Here is a 17,426-nt window from a genome sequence, read left to right as displayed (position 1 = left end):
TTTTGAGGCTTTGCCTGAGTGATAATCTTGGCTTGTGTTCATAGAACTATCATGTGAGAATCCACAAAATCCTCCTCCTGTGAAATTTAAAGAAGTGTCCACCGGAATAATAGAGCTTTTTAAAGAAAGTCTTGAAGGAAGATTTAAATGGCGTTAAACAACTATTAGTGATGTGACCATGGGAGCTTTGCCTCTTCGTTTTCTTCTTGTGTGCAGGCGTGGTGGGATTTTATAAACACAAAATCACATGAAAGAATTACCCTACACCACAAAATTCAAATCTGAATTGGGGGAGGTAATATTGATTTCATATGGGGAAAAAGATTGAGACCTTTCTCAACTCAAAATCTCCATTAAGGTAAATCTAGAATATTAACACGCAAAATTCCATGAGCCTAATCATTTTGGTCAAATGTAACTAACAATATTATGGAACCAAGGTAAAACAGAGACAAATGGTGGTGACACAGACGGAATGCAATTACGGAAAAATCAAAATGGCAGTAAGAAGGTAAAACTAATAATCTCACTAATTAAACACATGATGGTCCAGGGATTAGTGCTCAATGGAGCCAGCATGCAATGTGATATACCCTCTAGTGGCTGGGTATTAAAGAAGGTATGCTTTGCTCGTTCCTGAAGAAGTTAAGAGGATCAACGTTAGTCTTCACGTCTGCCAGCCTCTTGAAGTTGTTTTTGAAATATTTGGATCCCCAAATGCTGGCTTCGTCGTAGCCGGTATGACCATTGTTGTTATTGACCCCTATATCAAGATCTCTGTAATTCAGATATGCGGCTCTGGGAGACTTGGAAACAAATGGTGCCATATAAGCATATAATCTTCTAATCCAATTAATATGCCTTTCTTCTGCTTCATTCCCTTCCTCCAGCCAGTACACCTCATGTTGAATTTTGTACAGGTTCCCGAATCTATGCGGGAATGGAATCTCATCCTCCGGAATCTCATCCATTCTTCCTCCATAAGGATTTAGTATCATAATGGCAAACTCTGCTTCTTGTTCATAAAACATTGTCCATATCCCTTCTAAACCATCTTCTGGAATGGCTTTTCTCACATAATCCGATTTCGCCTTGAAAAACAGACCATTAGTTAGATCAGTTCTGTTGAGCAAAACTTCAAGAGGGGAACCACTTGAGAAATTGGCAAAGTAAAGGATTGAATCAATCCAGCTCATCTCAACACAATCTTCCCTCACCAAGCCCAGTTCGGGGAACATGTCCTGCATCAAAGGAAGCAGCTTTCCTACACTTCCCAAAAACATAGACTCAAATGAAGCTTGTATGGTTGTCCTGTTGTTCACATTCACCCTCTGCAATATGACCCTGATGAACAGGTCCTTATCAAGCTTGCTTCCGACAGATTGCCAGATGTGAACAAGCTTGGTCGCATTTTGTTCTAATGTCCTTGGAATTCTGAAAACCGTCACGCTTGGCGGTACAGAAACTAACCTTATCTTCCACGCAGTAATAACTCCGAAGCTGGCTCCACCTCCTCCTCTGATGGCCCAAAACAGGTCTTCGCCCATGGATTCTCTATCAAGAAGCCTTCCTTTTGCATCAATTATATGGGCATCAATTATATTATCAGCAGCAAGACCATATTTGCGCATCAAGAAGCCATAACCTCCTCCGCTAAAGTGGCCACCGACACCCATAGTGGTGCACACACCCGCAGGGAAGGCCAGGGATTTAGTTTTCTGGGCAATCTGGTAGTAAACTTGACCAACAGTAGCCCCAGATTGGACCCATGCAGTAGCACTGTGTCGGTCCACCTGGACTGAGTTAAGGTTGATGAGATCGAGGACGATGAACGGAAGGTGGTGGGAGACGTAGGAGAGGCCCTCATAGTCGTGGCCGCCACTTCTGGTTCGAATCTGTAATCCATGACGTTGGGAGCAAAAGATGGAAGCTTGAATATGAGATGGTCGGAGAGGCGTGACTATGACAAGGGGTTTGGGAGTTGTGTCGGATGAGAATCTGAGATTGTGAATGGAAAAGTGTAAAAGGGATGAGTAAGAGGAGTTGGTTGTGGTGAAGACGAGCTTAGAGAAAGAGGTGGCGTTTGGGGAATGAAGGTAAAGACATTGGAGGAAGTCTTCATGAGAGGATGATGATGATTGCAGCGCAAACGAAATTAAAACAACAAAAGCAACAGAAACGCAAGAGTTTGGAGGCTTCATTTTGGATTTGGTTCACGTATGATGAGATTAGCTACTTTTCTTATTTATACACAGCTGGCTGCCTAAATTGAAGCTCAGTAGCATCTGATTACTCCTCGTGCCTGCTGGAACAGAGATTTTACCAGTACAAAGTCTTGAATCTATTTTCTGGGCTAAGGAATTGCTTGGAAAGCCGACTTAAGACCAAATGGTAATGTGTGGCTATATCATTCAATGCACGCAGGGGTTGTTGGAGCCATGGAAGACTGCTCAATCACGTAAAAATGTAGAGAAATTTCAAGGCAATAACTTATAGACGCACGCAAACTAGCTCAAAGTTTCAATTGTGCTTGCACTCTAAAATCGAGGTGAGAGTTTGAAAGCATGGGAAATAAGAGGCGTGTCATTTTGATATGACAAGATATGTATGGCGAAATAATGGGTCAGAGCCATTGACACTCATTTTGGCTTCGTTGCTGTTTAATCACAGAAATGCCTCCTTCTGTTCTCATCATTTGACCATGACTTTGAGTTCGTTCATTTCTGATTAAATGTGTTTACAGTCCATGTTTGTAATTACTTCTCGGGTCCTATTTAGATAGGACAAAAGAGAGAAGACTTTTTTTGTCCTATTTATAGGATAGTGAGAGAAATTTTTTATATGGATACACAATTTTATCCTTCATTTGTTATTATATTGACTTTGTTTACATGAGGTATAACATATATTAAATAGGAATAAGATTGAAAAGTTTTTGAATTTTAAATACTCCTCTAGTCCTATTTATAAAGCAAAGAGAGAATATTTTTTGGTCATATTATAGGGCAATAAAATTTTTTTTACATGGATGTATAATTTTACCATTCATTTATTATTGTCTTAACTTTGTTTATATGAAATGCATATTAACTAGAGATAAAGTTGTAAAGTTGTTGAATTTTAAATGAGAGTCAATAAAGTTTAAAGTTTTTCTTGATTTATGTTAGACTATTTGCAAAACCTGTAACAAACTAATCAAAGAAAACAAAGCGTGGGAAGAAGCCACATATGAATATTCACGCTTGGCTTATACCATCGATCTAGTTTGCAACACAATACAATTCATATTAGATGTGCATCAGTTATGAGGATTCCAAGAGAAAAAAATCAAATATGTCGTCTTTGATTTTTCAGATAGAAGGAAACACGCATGGACAACACTTGAAAGAGCCGTAAATATGGATGATTTGAATTCCCTCGCTATAAGCACGCCAAACTTGACCCTCCCTTCCACAATACCAATTTGACTGCAATTTTAATTGCTAATTTAATTACTTGTTGAGTTTGTTAATGACTTCTGCTACCTGGTTAACCCTTATTGGGCTAAGTGAGTTCAAGCCCATGCCCAAGTAGCTAGATGATCAGTTTAACCAAGACATCAGTCTGCATGGCTATATAGAACAGGAAAGAGTTTTCAAATTAAACTCTAAGCAGCCCATCATTTTATTATTTGTGGAAAATTACTCGCGATGATTAGTGAAGAATGAAGAATTGACATGAGATTTAGTTTACAGAAAGCCAATAATGAATGATGATGTGATGGAATATATTTAGATATGTATCCATTATCCAATTCAAAAGTCCAAATAAAGTACGCTTAATTTGACAATTATTGTGAGTTATAACTTGTTCCTTATCCATCATCATGAAGCTGCTAATGAAAAGATCAATTTTAATATATTGCGTCTGTATATCTGGAGGCGATAGATCTCAGAATTCAATGACATAAAGATGACGGATTCATTAAAATGTACGTATGCTGATCAAAGTGATGATGCTAGCCATTCTTTTCTTTTGATTTTTCTTTTTGCTACAACTGTGCAAGGCATTCAAATTGAGAGCGTTTACTAAAACGGTGATTTGGTCGTATGAAATAAAATAGGATATGACTTCTTGTGCAAGCCTTCCGATATTCAATGATACGAGATGGAGAGATTGGCAACGAAATTATATATATTGGACAAGAATTATAACAAGTAATGCTAATCTATTATTTATTGATGTGTGAATATATTTTTTAATTCCAGTCTATTTTTGACGATGAAACGTAAAGATGTCAATATAATCAACTCAAATGGGACACATGATATATAGTGTATTAATAATAATAATAATTGACGATATATTATGCAATAAAAGCATCTGACTGTAAATGGATATGCTTAATGGAAAGTAACGCAGATTTTATTTTTATATTCATAAAATGTTGTTCTACGAAAATGAAGACGGCGACCTGGAGGAGCTAGCTGTTTCACCGGGAAATAATTAATGGGATATAAAAAACGCGATGGTATTAGACTTGGTGAGTATTACTGCCTGCTAATGATATAACAATCATCCCTAAATATTACCAGACAAAAAAGTTGTTCTTATTTATTTAAAAGATTTATTATCATAATTATATACCCATTAATTAGATGTAAAGATGTATAATGTAAAGACGAGAAAGAGAGTGGACAATAGGAGAAGCAAATCTGAGAGGCGAGGCTAAGGTTAATAATATGCTCATTATTATGAACGACCCTTCAACTCTGGAGAGTCTGTGATCTTTAGTTTTTGGCAGTGAATCCAAAGCCATAAAGGGTGTGACATTAAGCTATTGGAATTCACAACACAGTATCTGTTGCTGTTGGCGTACGTTTTCACACAAACCTCCACACCCCTCGCCGTCCCTCCCAAATTAAAGTATAAAAATGTTTTAATCATGTAGTCGCAGGTCAATGCATAATCCTGCTACGTAATCTGTTGTTGGTCAGTTTGGGAAATAGCTTATAATTTATAAATGATCATCTTCTTCTTTTTTTTTTTTAATAACATATTGTTCATCACCCGCAGATCTCTATAAATTCCAATACAGATTGCCCCATGGATTATCCCCAATCCCATCAAATTAAACATGGGTCGTTCAGCGATACTACCATTACTCTCATTACTTTCCCTTCTTGTGCTTCTTTCCCTCCCTTCACAAACCTCTGCTTCTTCCTCTCCTTCTTCCTCTCGCAATACTTTCGTCCGTTGCCTGGTAAACCATTCCGAACCCTCTCACCCCATAACCTCAGCCATTTTCATCCCGAGCAATGCCTCTTTCTCCTCCGTTCTAGAAGCCTACATCAGAAACCTCCGTTTCAACAACTCCTATACCCGAAAACCATACCTTATACTTACCGCCTTACATGTCTCCCATGTCCAGGCCGCCGTTATATGTGCTCAAAAGCACAACCTGCTCATGAAAATCCGAAGCGGAGGTCACGATTATGAGGGTGTCTCCTACAGAGCTCAGCTCCCCTTCTTCATCCTTGACATGTTCAATCTCCGATCCATCCAGGTTGACATAGACAGCGAGACGGCTTCCGTTCAAGCGGAGCGATTCTCGGTGAAGTCTACTACAGAATCGCTGAGAAGAGTAAAACCCATGGCTTCCCTGCTGGGGTTTGTCCCACGGTTGGTGTGGGAGGACATATAAGTGGTGGTGGGTACGGGAATATGATGAGAAAATATGGTCTCTCCGTGGATCACGTCACTGATGCACAGATAGTGGACGTTCATGGAAGATTACTCGATAGAAAATCTATGGATGAAGATCTATTCTGGGCCATTAGAGGTGGCGGGGGAGCTAGCTTTGGAGTTGTGGTATCCTACACATTGAAGCTGGTTCGAGTCCCGGAGGTGGTCACTGTTTTCCAAGTTGCTAGGACCCTGGAGCAGAATGCCACAGAGATACTGTACAAGTGGCAGCATGTTGCCCCTAGTATTGATAATGACCTTTTCATAAGGGCTATCATCGACGTGGTCAATGGTACTGAAAATGGGACAAAGACTGTGAGGGTCACCTTCATAGCCATGTTCCTTGGTGACTCCAAAAGGCTTCTTTCTATCGTGAACGAGAGCTTTCCTGAATTGGGTTTGAAGCAATCAGATTGCATAGAAACGAGCTGGCTTCAATCGGTGTTGTTTTGGACAAACATTAATATTACAGAACCGGCTGAGATTTTACTTGATAGGACGCCTCAGTCACTGAATTACTTGAAAAGGAAGTCTGACTATGTGAAGGAACCTATTCCGAAACAAGATTTGGAGGGGATATGGAAGAAGATGATAGAATTGGAGGACACAATTCTATATTTCAATCCTTATGGCGGACGAATGGCTGAAATTCCGGCCTCCGCAACCGCTTTCCCTCATCGTGCTGGGAATTTGTGGAAGGTATATAAATGCCTTTGAATCAATTTTATGACGCACACCCACCCACACACACACACACGTATATGTAAATACGCAATAATCGTCTCACACAAAGTTTGTCCTTCTCTAATAACAACAGGTGCAATATCAAGCCAACTGGAATGAGGCGGGAAAGAGGTAGCAGATCACTACATAGAGCTGACAAGAAAACTTCACAAGCAAATGACTCCGTTTGTGTCCAAGAACCCTAGAGGAGCATTCTTCAACTATAAGGATCTTGACCTGGGCATCAACCACAACGGTAAGAACAGCTACCAAGAAGGCAGAGTTTATGGGGTGGAGTATTTCGAGGACAACTTCGACAGGTTGGTTCGAATTAAGACCGACGTTGATCCTTCCAACTTCTTTCGAAACGAGCAAAGCATCCCTACTCTGCCCCCAAATCGCAAGGGATAGATCATGGACACACCGCCCCGCCAGTTAATTATTTAAATTAGCTAGCTCATATACGCAAACTAGATTAGTTCAGATTGGACTGCTTTGTTTGTCTGGATTGATTGGCTTCTTTTCATTAAGTAGGAATAAATATACTAAGGTCAACAGATTGCTATGTTAAGCCTTGTTCAACTTTGTAATTTCTCCCCTTATTGTATCCATCCCCAACAATAATAACTACGACCACGTACGTGCACATATAAACTCCGCCATATGTTGTAAAATCAATATATATTATTGATGTGTCGCCTGCAAATTTATACCAAAGCATCCATGTCTTTTATTTCAGTATAACTTTTATAAATCGATTGACGCTTTTCTCGAATATATCCTTTTATTGGAATACAACACACACACACACAAACCCATGTATTATTAAATTATCCTATAAGCTTCACTCGAGTGTGTGTGTGGGGTGTATACACCTACCAATTTTTCGGGTTATGATCGAATCTCCAATCAGAATTTGACACATGGACTCGTTTAACACATTAATGCTTTGGTTATTAATATATTCTTGCGTGTATATCCCTTAAAGCATGTCAGACAGGAAAATAGATGATCTCAAATTCGAATTATAATAAATTTTGGATTCCAGGGATTGCTGAATTGAACATGCGCCTTTAAAACAAAATAAAAAAAAGGACGATATGATTAATTCATGGTGCGATTGAAGCAGTGAAGGAGAAATTAAGGGGAGAAGATGAGGACTAGGGATCTAGGGTTTGAAGAGAGAATCAGACTGGGCATGAGGATGAGGGTAGAGGAATAGGGAGAACCAGGTTGATGAGCTGGCTACAGGAGGAAGATACACACACACACTACATTTAACTCCACTGACAAATTAAATAATCATGCAACATACTAGTGCATAAAAATTAAAGGAGTGTGAAATTATGTGTCACATTCATAGATCATGGGGGGCTTGTTTTCTGATGAGCCATCTCCATACGCGTGCCAGCCACATCAAAATTGTTATATGGTGCGGTTCTTCCACAAATATTTGTCATTCTAAGTAAATGAAAAATGAAAATTAATTATTTAATTTAGCAGTAATGATATCGTGTACACTTTCCCCCACAACCATGCATGTCATTTTCATTCAACATTGATCCTCATCAGCCAATTAAGCATGCGGTGACTCAATTTCTCTTGCCCATCATATTTATAATCCTTTTTTAATTGCTTATGAAACCTAGCCTTCTCCCGTACGTCTTTGTTCGCAATTATTACAAGGAGAACACCTATTAAGAAAATGAAAGATTAATTTATGAGAATAAAGATGGACGAAGAAAAAGGACGAAAAAGAATTGATATATTGACCGAAGATGATGATATACACAACAAAACCAAACACACGCATGCATGCTGATGGACATGACAGTAGTGCTGCATGAAACACAGGTGACTGACAATAATGAAGCTGATGAGTGAAGGAGGTAACGCAGACCTGAAATTAAAGAACCCTTTAACTTGGATGAGTGAAAGCTAGAGGGCACTGATATCTATACACACTGATAAGTCAACTATGAGATGCCATAAGCTATATCACTAAATTGACATGAGTGATCGAAATACCAGAAAACTAATAATGACTCCAACCTATATATCAATCACAAATAGTCCCGGACTCATATATATATATGTGTATATATATATGCTTTTAGAATAAAAACCGTGGAATATGTACACACGCATAAAAGTTGAGCATGATCTTCGAGATCACTACAATTTATCTGTCTTCCGAAACAAGGAAGCCCTGGGACGATGAGTGGGAAGCTGCGGTGTTTAGAGTGGATGCGGATGACGCGTAATCTGCACCCCAAATCTGGCAGCCTTCCAATGCTGCCCCCAACTCAATTTCCTCGTAAATTTGTGGGTCCATATTACACGACCTGCTTCTCAGTCTCTGAATCCCTTCTAATTCCGCAGTCACTTCTCTCATGCTCGGCCTCGTCCTCCCATTCAAGCTCAAGCATCTTCTTGCCAGGTGTGCCACCGCCGTGATATCTTCTTTCGCCTCCTCCGTGATTCTGGGGTCCACAATATCATATAAACGCCCTTCATCCATGCACATTATGAAATATGAAGCCAGACTCTGAGCTTCCTGTGGCCTTCCACATGATATTGGAACTTGACCTGTCAGCAGTTCAACCAGAACAACCCCAAAGCTGTACACATCACTCTTGTCGGTGAATTGACTCGTGTGGAAATACTCAGGATCCAAATACCCAAAAGTTCCCTGAACTTGAGTCGTGATGTGAGTCTTTTCCATAGACACCATTCTTGAGGTTCCAAAATCAGCAACCTTTGCTCTCAACTTGTCATCCAACAGTATGTTAGTTGATTTGATGTCTCTATGGTAAATGGGCCGCGAAGCAGCCGAGTGCAAGTAGAACAGAGCTCCCGCAACTTCGCCGGCAATTCTTAAACGAGCGTCCCACGTCATTGAGATCTCCTCATTTTGTTCGTGCAGGTGCTCGTAGAGGTTACCGTTTGGAATGAATTCATAAACCAGCAGAGGAACTTGTGTCTCCAGGCAAAACCCTAACAACCTCACCACGTTTCTGTGGTTAATCTGAGAAAGAATAACCACTTCGTTGATGAATTCTTCAACATTTCCTTGGAGTCTGAGTTTCTTGACGGCAACAATTTGACCGTCGGCGAGCATGCCCTTGTAAACAGTGCCCTGGCCTCCCTTTCCCAGCACTCTATTAACGTTGAAGCGGTCGGTGGCTTTTTCGAGGTCCTTGGAGCCGAACAGTTTGGTTTTGTCGAAGCTGACGTCGCCATTTAACGAGCTCCGTTGCAACAGCAAGCCGCCGTTTTGTTTGAAGTACTTCTCCTTTCGTTTGTTTATTCTGCTTTTCCTGAAGATTTTGTATTGGATCCACACGCCCACCAGGAAAACAACGGATACTAGGCTCGAGAAAACCACCCCTATAGACATATATGTAAGTACATGCGGTTACTAATAGAGCGTCAAATACAAACACACAAGTGCTACTGTAGCATTATAAAACATTATTATTGCTCTTGCTCCGATGGGGATAAATCTGCCCCCTTCCCCTGTTCCGGCCTAGATATTTTAAGAAGTGAACATCTTTCCTAATGGCGGGGTCGGGGGAAAGAATAGGAAAGGTGATTTCATTGTATTTCTGACCAGGAACAGGGCCTACCACAAGACTATATGAGAAAGTATAACTCCTTGATCATCTTTATCAATACAAGTCCCAAAAAAAATTCTCTCCCCATTTTAATTATACTTTTTTCTTTGAAAAAATAGGTAAAGAAATTTTTTTGACCTATGCCGTTTATTTATTTCAAATAAAATTTTCAAAATGAAACAAACAAATGGACTCCAACTTCTTAAATTGTTTTAGGACAAGGCGAACTCAAATTTAATTAAAAAGAGTGTGGAATATCTTTAATTGAAATAAACAACTAAAATAATTTCAGAACTAACTTTCGAGTGTTTTAGATAATCATTTTACAAAACAAAGCAGACCCCATGAAAGAATTATAGGGAGAATGACATTTGGATTTATGCAGAGAATTATCAATACGTTGGTTCCATATATACATGACTCTTGTGATATTGATGACTATGATATGCTATTCTAAAAACTTTTTCTTCTTCTCAAGTGAGGACCAAAATGTTGATAATTCCTTTGCAACGGAGTCAAAATTCATCAATGTAAGCAGTCTTTATATGACAAAACCAGTTTTGGTGCTTGTCGCAGTGATGAGCACTATGATTCCCATCACCATGATGAAATCTAAATCATTCAAAATTAGTTTTAATATGCTAGATTTAAAATTTTCAACTAGTAAATTTTAAATAAAAAATTTATGTTTTGAAAAACTTACAATTAAAATATTGCATTTATTTTGGATTACGTACCTATTAAAAGAAAAATATTTTTTAAGAAACACTTATATTAAATATTAAATCTTGGCCGTCCATATTAAATTTGAATAGTCAAGATTTGATTATTACCACTGTGATAAGCACTGAAACTATCTGGCACATAGAAATTAAAGAACTTTGCAAAAGATTATGCCTAAACAGAGTTAGTTTTGGTGCTCATGGCAATGATGAGTACTATGGTACTCTTCATCACAGTGAGATTTACACCATTTGAATATAGTTTCAATGGTTTAGATTTAAAATTTTTAACTAATGATTTCTAGATTAAAAAATATTTTTGAAAAATTATCATTCAAAAGATTATTTTTATTTTGGATTATACATGCATTGAAAGAAAAAAAAATTCAAAAAAGCACAAAAAAATTTAATCTACACCATCTATATCTATATAGGTGATCCAAATTTAATGCTTATATATTATGAGTCATGAAACTAGTTGCATGTCTAAACTTAGGCCACTTTGTTGTAAAAATTCTTTTCATGTGCAAGACACATTTGATGAATATATTCCCCTCCCAAAAAAATTACTTTCCAACACAGACAGACAATAGACAAGTTTCATTTAAATATGAAAAGTAGGCACATTGGATGCAGGAAAGTCCACATGAATGTTCTGGTCAAAAAGAAAGTCCACATGAATGAGAGCTGTTAATTGGGTTGGAACTAATATTCCAATCAGTCTAGTCGTGTGACACGTTTGTCAAGCAAAAAGAGCCGCCTCGCGAGAATTGTCGTGTAGCGTGCCATGATTCACCACTAAATTTTCTCTTTTCAAAATAATTAATCAGACTTCTTTAACATGACTTTTAATGAGAGTAACTTTAATGTTTAACAAAGAAAACAGAAAGAAACTAATCTAGCCAACTAATTTCCAGACGTTGTTTTAAAAGATGACTAACCGTAGGCGGATCAAAGTATGCAATCATTTCTAGACTGAAAGTCACTGGAAGGAGAATTTAGTACATTCACATGAATAATATGCGTACCTATCACCGACAAGCTTTGAGATTTGGATCCCGAGTTGCCTCGCCCACCTGAAAGTTGAAAAACCGAACTGAGTTGTACGTTTTGAGCACCATTCTGATCTTTTTCCAATCGTTACTTGTAACAGTTTTTTACATATTAAAAAAATTATTAAATATATAAAATCTTATATTTTTATCCTCATTAAATGTTAGTATATTTTTTTTACACATTTATTTTTTTAATCTTTATACTTATCTCCCTTAATTAATAAAGACAGAGTTAAAAATAAAACATTAGAAAGAGTACAAGTTACCACAAATAAAAAGAAACCAAAATCCTTCTGTGACAATTAAAAAGCACCAGAATATCAATGAGTAAGAAAAATGGGTTTATCCAAACACATAGTACGGACCTGTAGAACCACAAGGATTGGCGCCGGGGAACAGAGGACTAGCGCACTGAGGTGCGAGAGGCGAGTTTAGCGCCTCGGAAGACAAAATATCAGAGACATTGCAGGCGCTATAATATTCGAGCACTGCAGGAACGCTACTCGAATGACTTAACGAACTGAGAATCCTGCTGCCCCAATCGTTTTGGCCCTTGTCTTCAACAATAAGAGCATAACTGCAATCGCCATGATTTCCTGCCACGTGCTCAATTCTGGGGTTATATTCCGACAGACCCCTAGGCAGAGAAGCGGTGCAGCAATACTGGCCCAGGCAACCTCCAATTGCGGAATGATTATGGTTGACGCTGCTGCAAATGGAGACGCAGCCGCCGAAAACGCCGTCGTGGGAGCCTTGCAGAAGAAGAGCTTGTGTGTCGCAGCCCGCACCCAGAAAAACGTTGTCCTCCCGAGAGTAAGCAAAAGGACTGGCAGACATATCTAGGGGAAGACTTACATTTGCGCCGCCATGTGTGGCGGGGATTTTGCAGTGCCATGAGTATATAGGGTTGTTGACCCAGACCTTGCAGGAGCTGTAATCGAATTTGGTGACCTCCAGTCGAATCTTCTTGAGATATGGCTTGGGAATTCCAGCAGAGTCTTGGGAGCAATTGATCTCAAACCACTCGTTGTGGTAGCAGCGGGGTTCATTCATTCCGAAGGGAGGAGAGATTGTGATGTTTCCACAAGTGGAGTTACAATTAGGAGATGCCAATGCCGCCAGTGGAAGTAGAGAGATGAAGAGCAGATGCAGAGCCATATGGATGTGGAGAGAGATGGATGAATGAGATGGAAGTGAGGAGGCAGATGGATATTGACTGGGATTAGTAAAGTATATATGGCAAGACCTTGTTATTAGTTAGTAGTGGCGGCCAGATGACCGTTTTGGACTCCTTCACTAGATCGAATGGAAGAATATTCTTTAGCGTCATTTTCAAGGGCACAACTTGGAACGGTAGTGGACGTTTAATGTCCCACCCCTCATTTTACCAAATATTTATATATACCCACGGTTTTCTACGAGGGAAATGGAGGGAAGGAGAGGCGAAGGAATATCTTAATAAGCTCTATTTTTAAAAAATTAAAGAAGTGGGGTTTTGAAATTAAATTTTAATAAAGACAAGAAGTAATATAAAAGATAATAAAAATTAATTAAAAATTTTAACTCTATTTTTTAATTTTTTAAATTGAGCTTGTTAAAATTTTCCCTCCCCTTCTCTTATTTTCCCTCGTACCAAATGCCTCCAAACTCATCTATCACGGTACTCTCTTATTCTCATCATCTACTCGTTAATTAATTTGCCCTTATCCCCCAAAGAAAACGAAAGAATAAAGGTAATCTGCAATGTATGTGTGGCGGAGAGCCAAACGCGTCTGCATCTTAACAATCAATTGACGTCTTATTTTATTACGTTAATTAAATTCGGTGTTGGACTTTTTGAGATTTAAATAGAAAGTGTTTGGATATATATATATATATGTATTATATATTGTGCGTGCAACACTTACCCACCCAAAAAGAAAGGAAATTAATTTTTTATTTATTAAATATCTAAATAGATTTCACGGCATATTTTTCACCAAAATTTATGTCATACCACGCATATCAATTTTCCATTCTATATTGTTTTTATTTATTCTTTCCATTTCAAAACGTTTGAGGTTGGAGGAGATACGCTTGAGTCACGGAATAGAAATCCACATAACATCTTCTGAGGATGAACCCTTTTGTTGTCTTCCTCTTCTTTTCTTTTCTTTTTTTTCCCGTGGAATTCCTATTCCCCACGGCAACCGTAATTACCAGAAATCTGGTCATTGCCATTCTGTCGGGAAAAAGCAAAGTTATAATTAGATCCATCATCTCATGGCCATCGAATTAAAATTATGTGAACACAATGAAAAGCAAAAAGTGAATTAAGTGAAAGAATAGTAAAATATAATCACGCTGGATCCGTTAAATTAATGCTCGTAATCATTTATATATTTTGTTTCTGCGGACTGAAAACTGAATAACAGTTTGCGGAAGTGAGGGGGAATTGTGTAAAAGCCTAAAAGGGGCAAAGTGGAGAGAGAGAAGGGAATGAAGAAGAGAGAGAATGAGGGGGAATCACGTGGTGGACCTAATTAACAAAGGAATGTGAATAATGAAGTGGTACGGCAGGGTCAGCCAGGCAGTGGCTAAACCTCCACTTCCACGAAATTTATGCGAAACATCTTCTTTTTCTTTAGGGCTAAGATTAAATTTTGCTTCGGAAGTACTCAATTGGAAACCGTGTGCATCCCAAAGTTTGTCAAAAAACAATATTATCCCAAAAATATGAAAAATGTAGCAATGTTATACACACCTTTTAAAATGTTGACTAGCATCTTAGGTGGCAGTCGCTACTATGTTCCACCCAGTCCATTCCCCCCCCCCCTCTCTTTCTGATGAATCGCGGTCGATTCTCTCTCATATTCTTCTCACACCCTCAGCATGCTTCCCTTCTCAAGCTTACCTATCAATCTATCTCGCCCTTCTCACTTTTGATTGTTTAGAAGGAATGGTCGACAATGAATGGTAAAGGATCTTCCATTGTCAGCCGCGAGTGAGGCATTAAATTTCTCTGCTTCTATTACTTTGTGAGAAACCCGTCTTTTCTGTATAGATCCGTGGACCATGAAACTCACAACATCCTAAAACTTTATGTTTTTGCCCATTGTTGACACGTTCAAAGGCTCATGACGGAGAAATAAGAGCGGAGTTCTCAAAAGTTCAAAACTTTAATGTCATCAGATGTGTAATCCCAGAACGTTTTATGAGACTGGTTTTCAAAGAGCCATAGGCATTCGATTTGCTACTAATGATAACATGCTTGTAATTCTTTTCCTGTCAAGACTCAAAGGACGAAATATGCGAAATAATCAGCTTGGTGAATAGCCGGATCTGATGACCAGGGAAAACAAATCAGCCTGATTTTATATGCAAGGGATGGTTGACCTATTTCAAATTTATCGTTCTTTTTTTCCAAAAAAGCACCCCCTGACATCTCCCACCTACCACCACAATTACTGCCTTCCACTTCCATGCTTTCCATTTCAAATCTTTTTTCAGGATTAATAGTTGCGGGGACAATATGTTGTACTCTCAACACAGGCTAGTTGCTAAGCAACCTAAGTGTCAAACACAAGTCTTAAACAAAACTTCTTTTCATTATCATCCACGTCTTCCCTTTCATGTGGCGTCCCCATGTTGGTTTCATTTAAGAAGAAGCCGACTTTGCCGGCGGGGAGGCGGGGAGGCGGGAGGCAGTGGCAGAGGGGCGAGAGAGATTGATAGCTAAACCTGAGGAGGAAAGCATGGTCTGAGTATGAAAAGAATCAAGAGTGAGAGACAATCCGTCGTGGTTCATCAGATGAGAGGGGAGAACAGAAGGGATTAGGTGGAACATAATAGTGGTGATGCCAGTCAAATTTAACAGTCACAATAAACATCTCAAATGGTAGGATAACATAGCTGCGTTTTTTACATTTTTGAAATAACATTGCTATTAAAAAAATTTCTCAATACTCATAGCTCCTAGTTCGGGAATAAAATTGGACATTATCTCATCTTTTTTAAATCCTAAGATGTTTTTTCGTTGTCAGATAAATTCAACTTCATTAATTTCCTAGACTACTCCCCGCATATTTTGCGCGTTTTAGCACAAATGAATTTAATAAGAACAAGACAATAACAATTAACAAATTTGGCAAGCCTCGCCGATGAATGGTAAGAAGACACAAAAATTGAATAGGATGTCTTGGTGTTTCCACTACTAGAAAAACCATTTCTACACCGTCTAATCTATATCATTTATGGCGGCAACAGTATACAAAATGTGACCGGTAGCATTTTTGTAAATATCGATAGATTTTTAAACCGATTCAGCATATATAAAACTGGCGTAAAAAGCATTTAAAATATATTTTTTAAAAAATAATATTTAAAAGTTTTTAGACCGATTTCCTACAATCTCACAACTGATGTAAAAAGTTTTCAAAATCTTTTTAAAAAAAAAATAATATTTATAAGCTTTCAAAAGGTGATTTAAAACCTAAAAGATGAACCTGCTTCATTTTGTGGCTGCCTCTTCTAAACCAAATTTCATTCTCTCATACTCTCTCTAAGTTCTCTCATAATTTCCTTTCTATGCTTCATTCACCAGTAACCTTGATACTAATTCTTTTTTTCATACTCTTCTCCTTTGTATTGTAACCTCTTCATGATGCTCGCATCCTTTATAGCACATCATCTTCTCTGTACTCATCATCTTCTCTAGGTTCATCAACTTCTCCATAATTGTCAGGTAGAGATCCATACTCACACCATCTAAATATGTGCACATCCATCCAGATCTATGCTCATGAAGTCAAGATTTGTGTTCATCGCATCTAAATCCATGCTATCTCAAGCTCTCATTGTGTTGTCATCCAAATGCTCATATTTGCCTAGATTTGTACTCGTCTTCATCGTCACTATATTTGTTTTAAGTTTATACTCTTTCTCTATTTGTCTGTTTAATGAATAATTTTGAGCTTCGTCTAACAAAAATATTTTTATTGTATGAATAAATATGAATCAATATCCTTTCTGGAAAACTTGACTAGTTTTTTTTATAGTCCCATTATTTTTTATTGTTTTTACTCTTATGTTATTTCATATTTGTTGGACCGTTGCGTTGTTGAATAAAAAGTGAGTGAGAGGCATTTATAATATAATATAATATACTCGTAATATACAATGGTTGCTTTCCAGAGTGGCGTTTCTCTCGGGATGCCCATGTCACCCTATTACAGCGGCTGCATCCTGCTTTGTGGCCGTTGCTCCTCCTTTTCCTTTCATATTCTTCACAAGCCAACAGCCTCATTATATCTTCCTTCCCACCCACTCCCCACAATGGCACAATCCATGCTACTTCATTCCATTTTCTTCCTTTTCTCCTCTCCCTCTCTGTCCCCCAAGTCCTCGCCATGACTAGAGAACAACCCCACCCCGCTGAGGCGCTTGTTGAACAACAGCCACCACCTCCCACCGATTCCCAACCCCCAACGGTCCTCAAGAGCTCCTCTTACAAGGAAGAAAGCAACTTCCCTTCTGATCTCAAAGACTTCGAGAGAAACGCCTTGAACCAACTCAAATCTAAGCTCCAAGAAGCCATCGCCGGAAGC

At 38.5% G+C, this 17,426-nt stretch overlaps 2 protein-coding genes and 1 pseudogene across 3 annotated transcripts; 1 reads left to right on the top strand and 2 right to left on the bottom strand.

The window, feature by feature from the left end:
- Positions 1 to 336: 336 nt before the first annotated feature.
- Positions 337 to 2,441, bottom strand: LOC114718285 (berberine bridge enzyme-like 28). The gene has a single exon (XM_028903563.1). It carries the CDS (start codon positions 2,199 to 2,201, stop codon positions 597 to 599), a length of 1,605 nt encoding a protein of 534 aa, XP_028759396.1. The 5' UTR covers positions 2,202 to 2,441; the 3' UTR covers positions 337 to 596.
- A 2,669-nt stretch (positions 2,442 to 5,110) lies between these two features.
- On the top strand, positions 5,111 to 7,095 carry LOC114718284 (berberine bridge enzyme-like 8; annotated as a pseudogene).
- Positions 7,096 to 8,183: 1,088 nt separating this feature from the next.
- Positions 8,184 to 13,068, bottom strand: LOC114718282 (wall-associated receptor kinase-like 22). 2 transcript variants are annotated; one of them, XM_028903559.1, is made up of 4 exons: positions 12,207 to 13,068; positions 11,815 to 11,862; positions 8,617 to 9,837; positions 8,184 to 8,442 (listed from the first exon to the last, which is right to left on the bottom strand). In XM_028903559.1, the coding sequence occupies exons 1-3, from the start codon at positions 12,997 to 12,999 to the stop codon at positions 8,630 to 8,632; spliced, it is 2,049 nt and encodes a 682-aa protein (XP_028759392.1). In that variant the 5' UTR covers positions 13,000 to 13,068; the 3' UTR covers positions 8,184 to 8,442; positions 8,617 to 8,629. The 2 variants fall into 2 exon arrangements, with proteins under 2 accessions (XP_028759392.1, XP_028759394.1); XM_028903561.1 differs by having other exon boundaries at positions 8,184 to 8,451; positions 8,626 to 9,837.
- Between the last annotated feature and the right edge of the window lie 4,358 nt (positions 13,069 to 17,426).

This window comes from Neltuma alba, unplaced genomic scaffold, assembly GCF_004799145.2.
Source record: "Neltuma alba isolate B1F8T4 unplaced genomic scaffold, ASM479914v2 tig00011824_pilon, whole genome shotgun sequence".
In the NCBI taxonomy this organism is placed as follows: domain Eukaryota; kingdom Viridiplantae; phylum Streptophyta; class Magnoliopsida; order Fabales; family Fabaceae; genus Neltuma; species Neltuma alba.
This window is presented reverse-complemented; position numbering and strand designations above follow the sequence as displayed.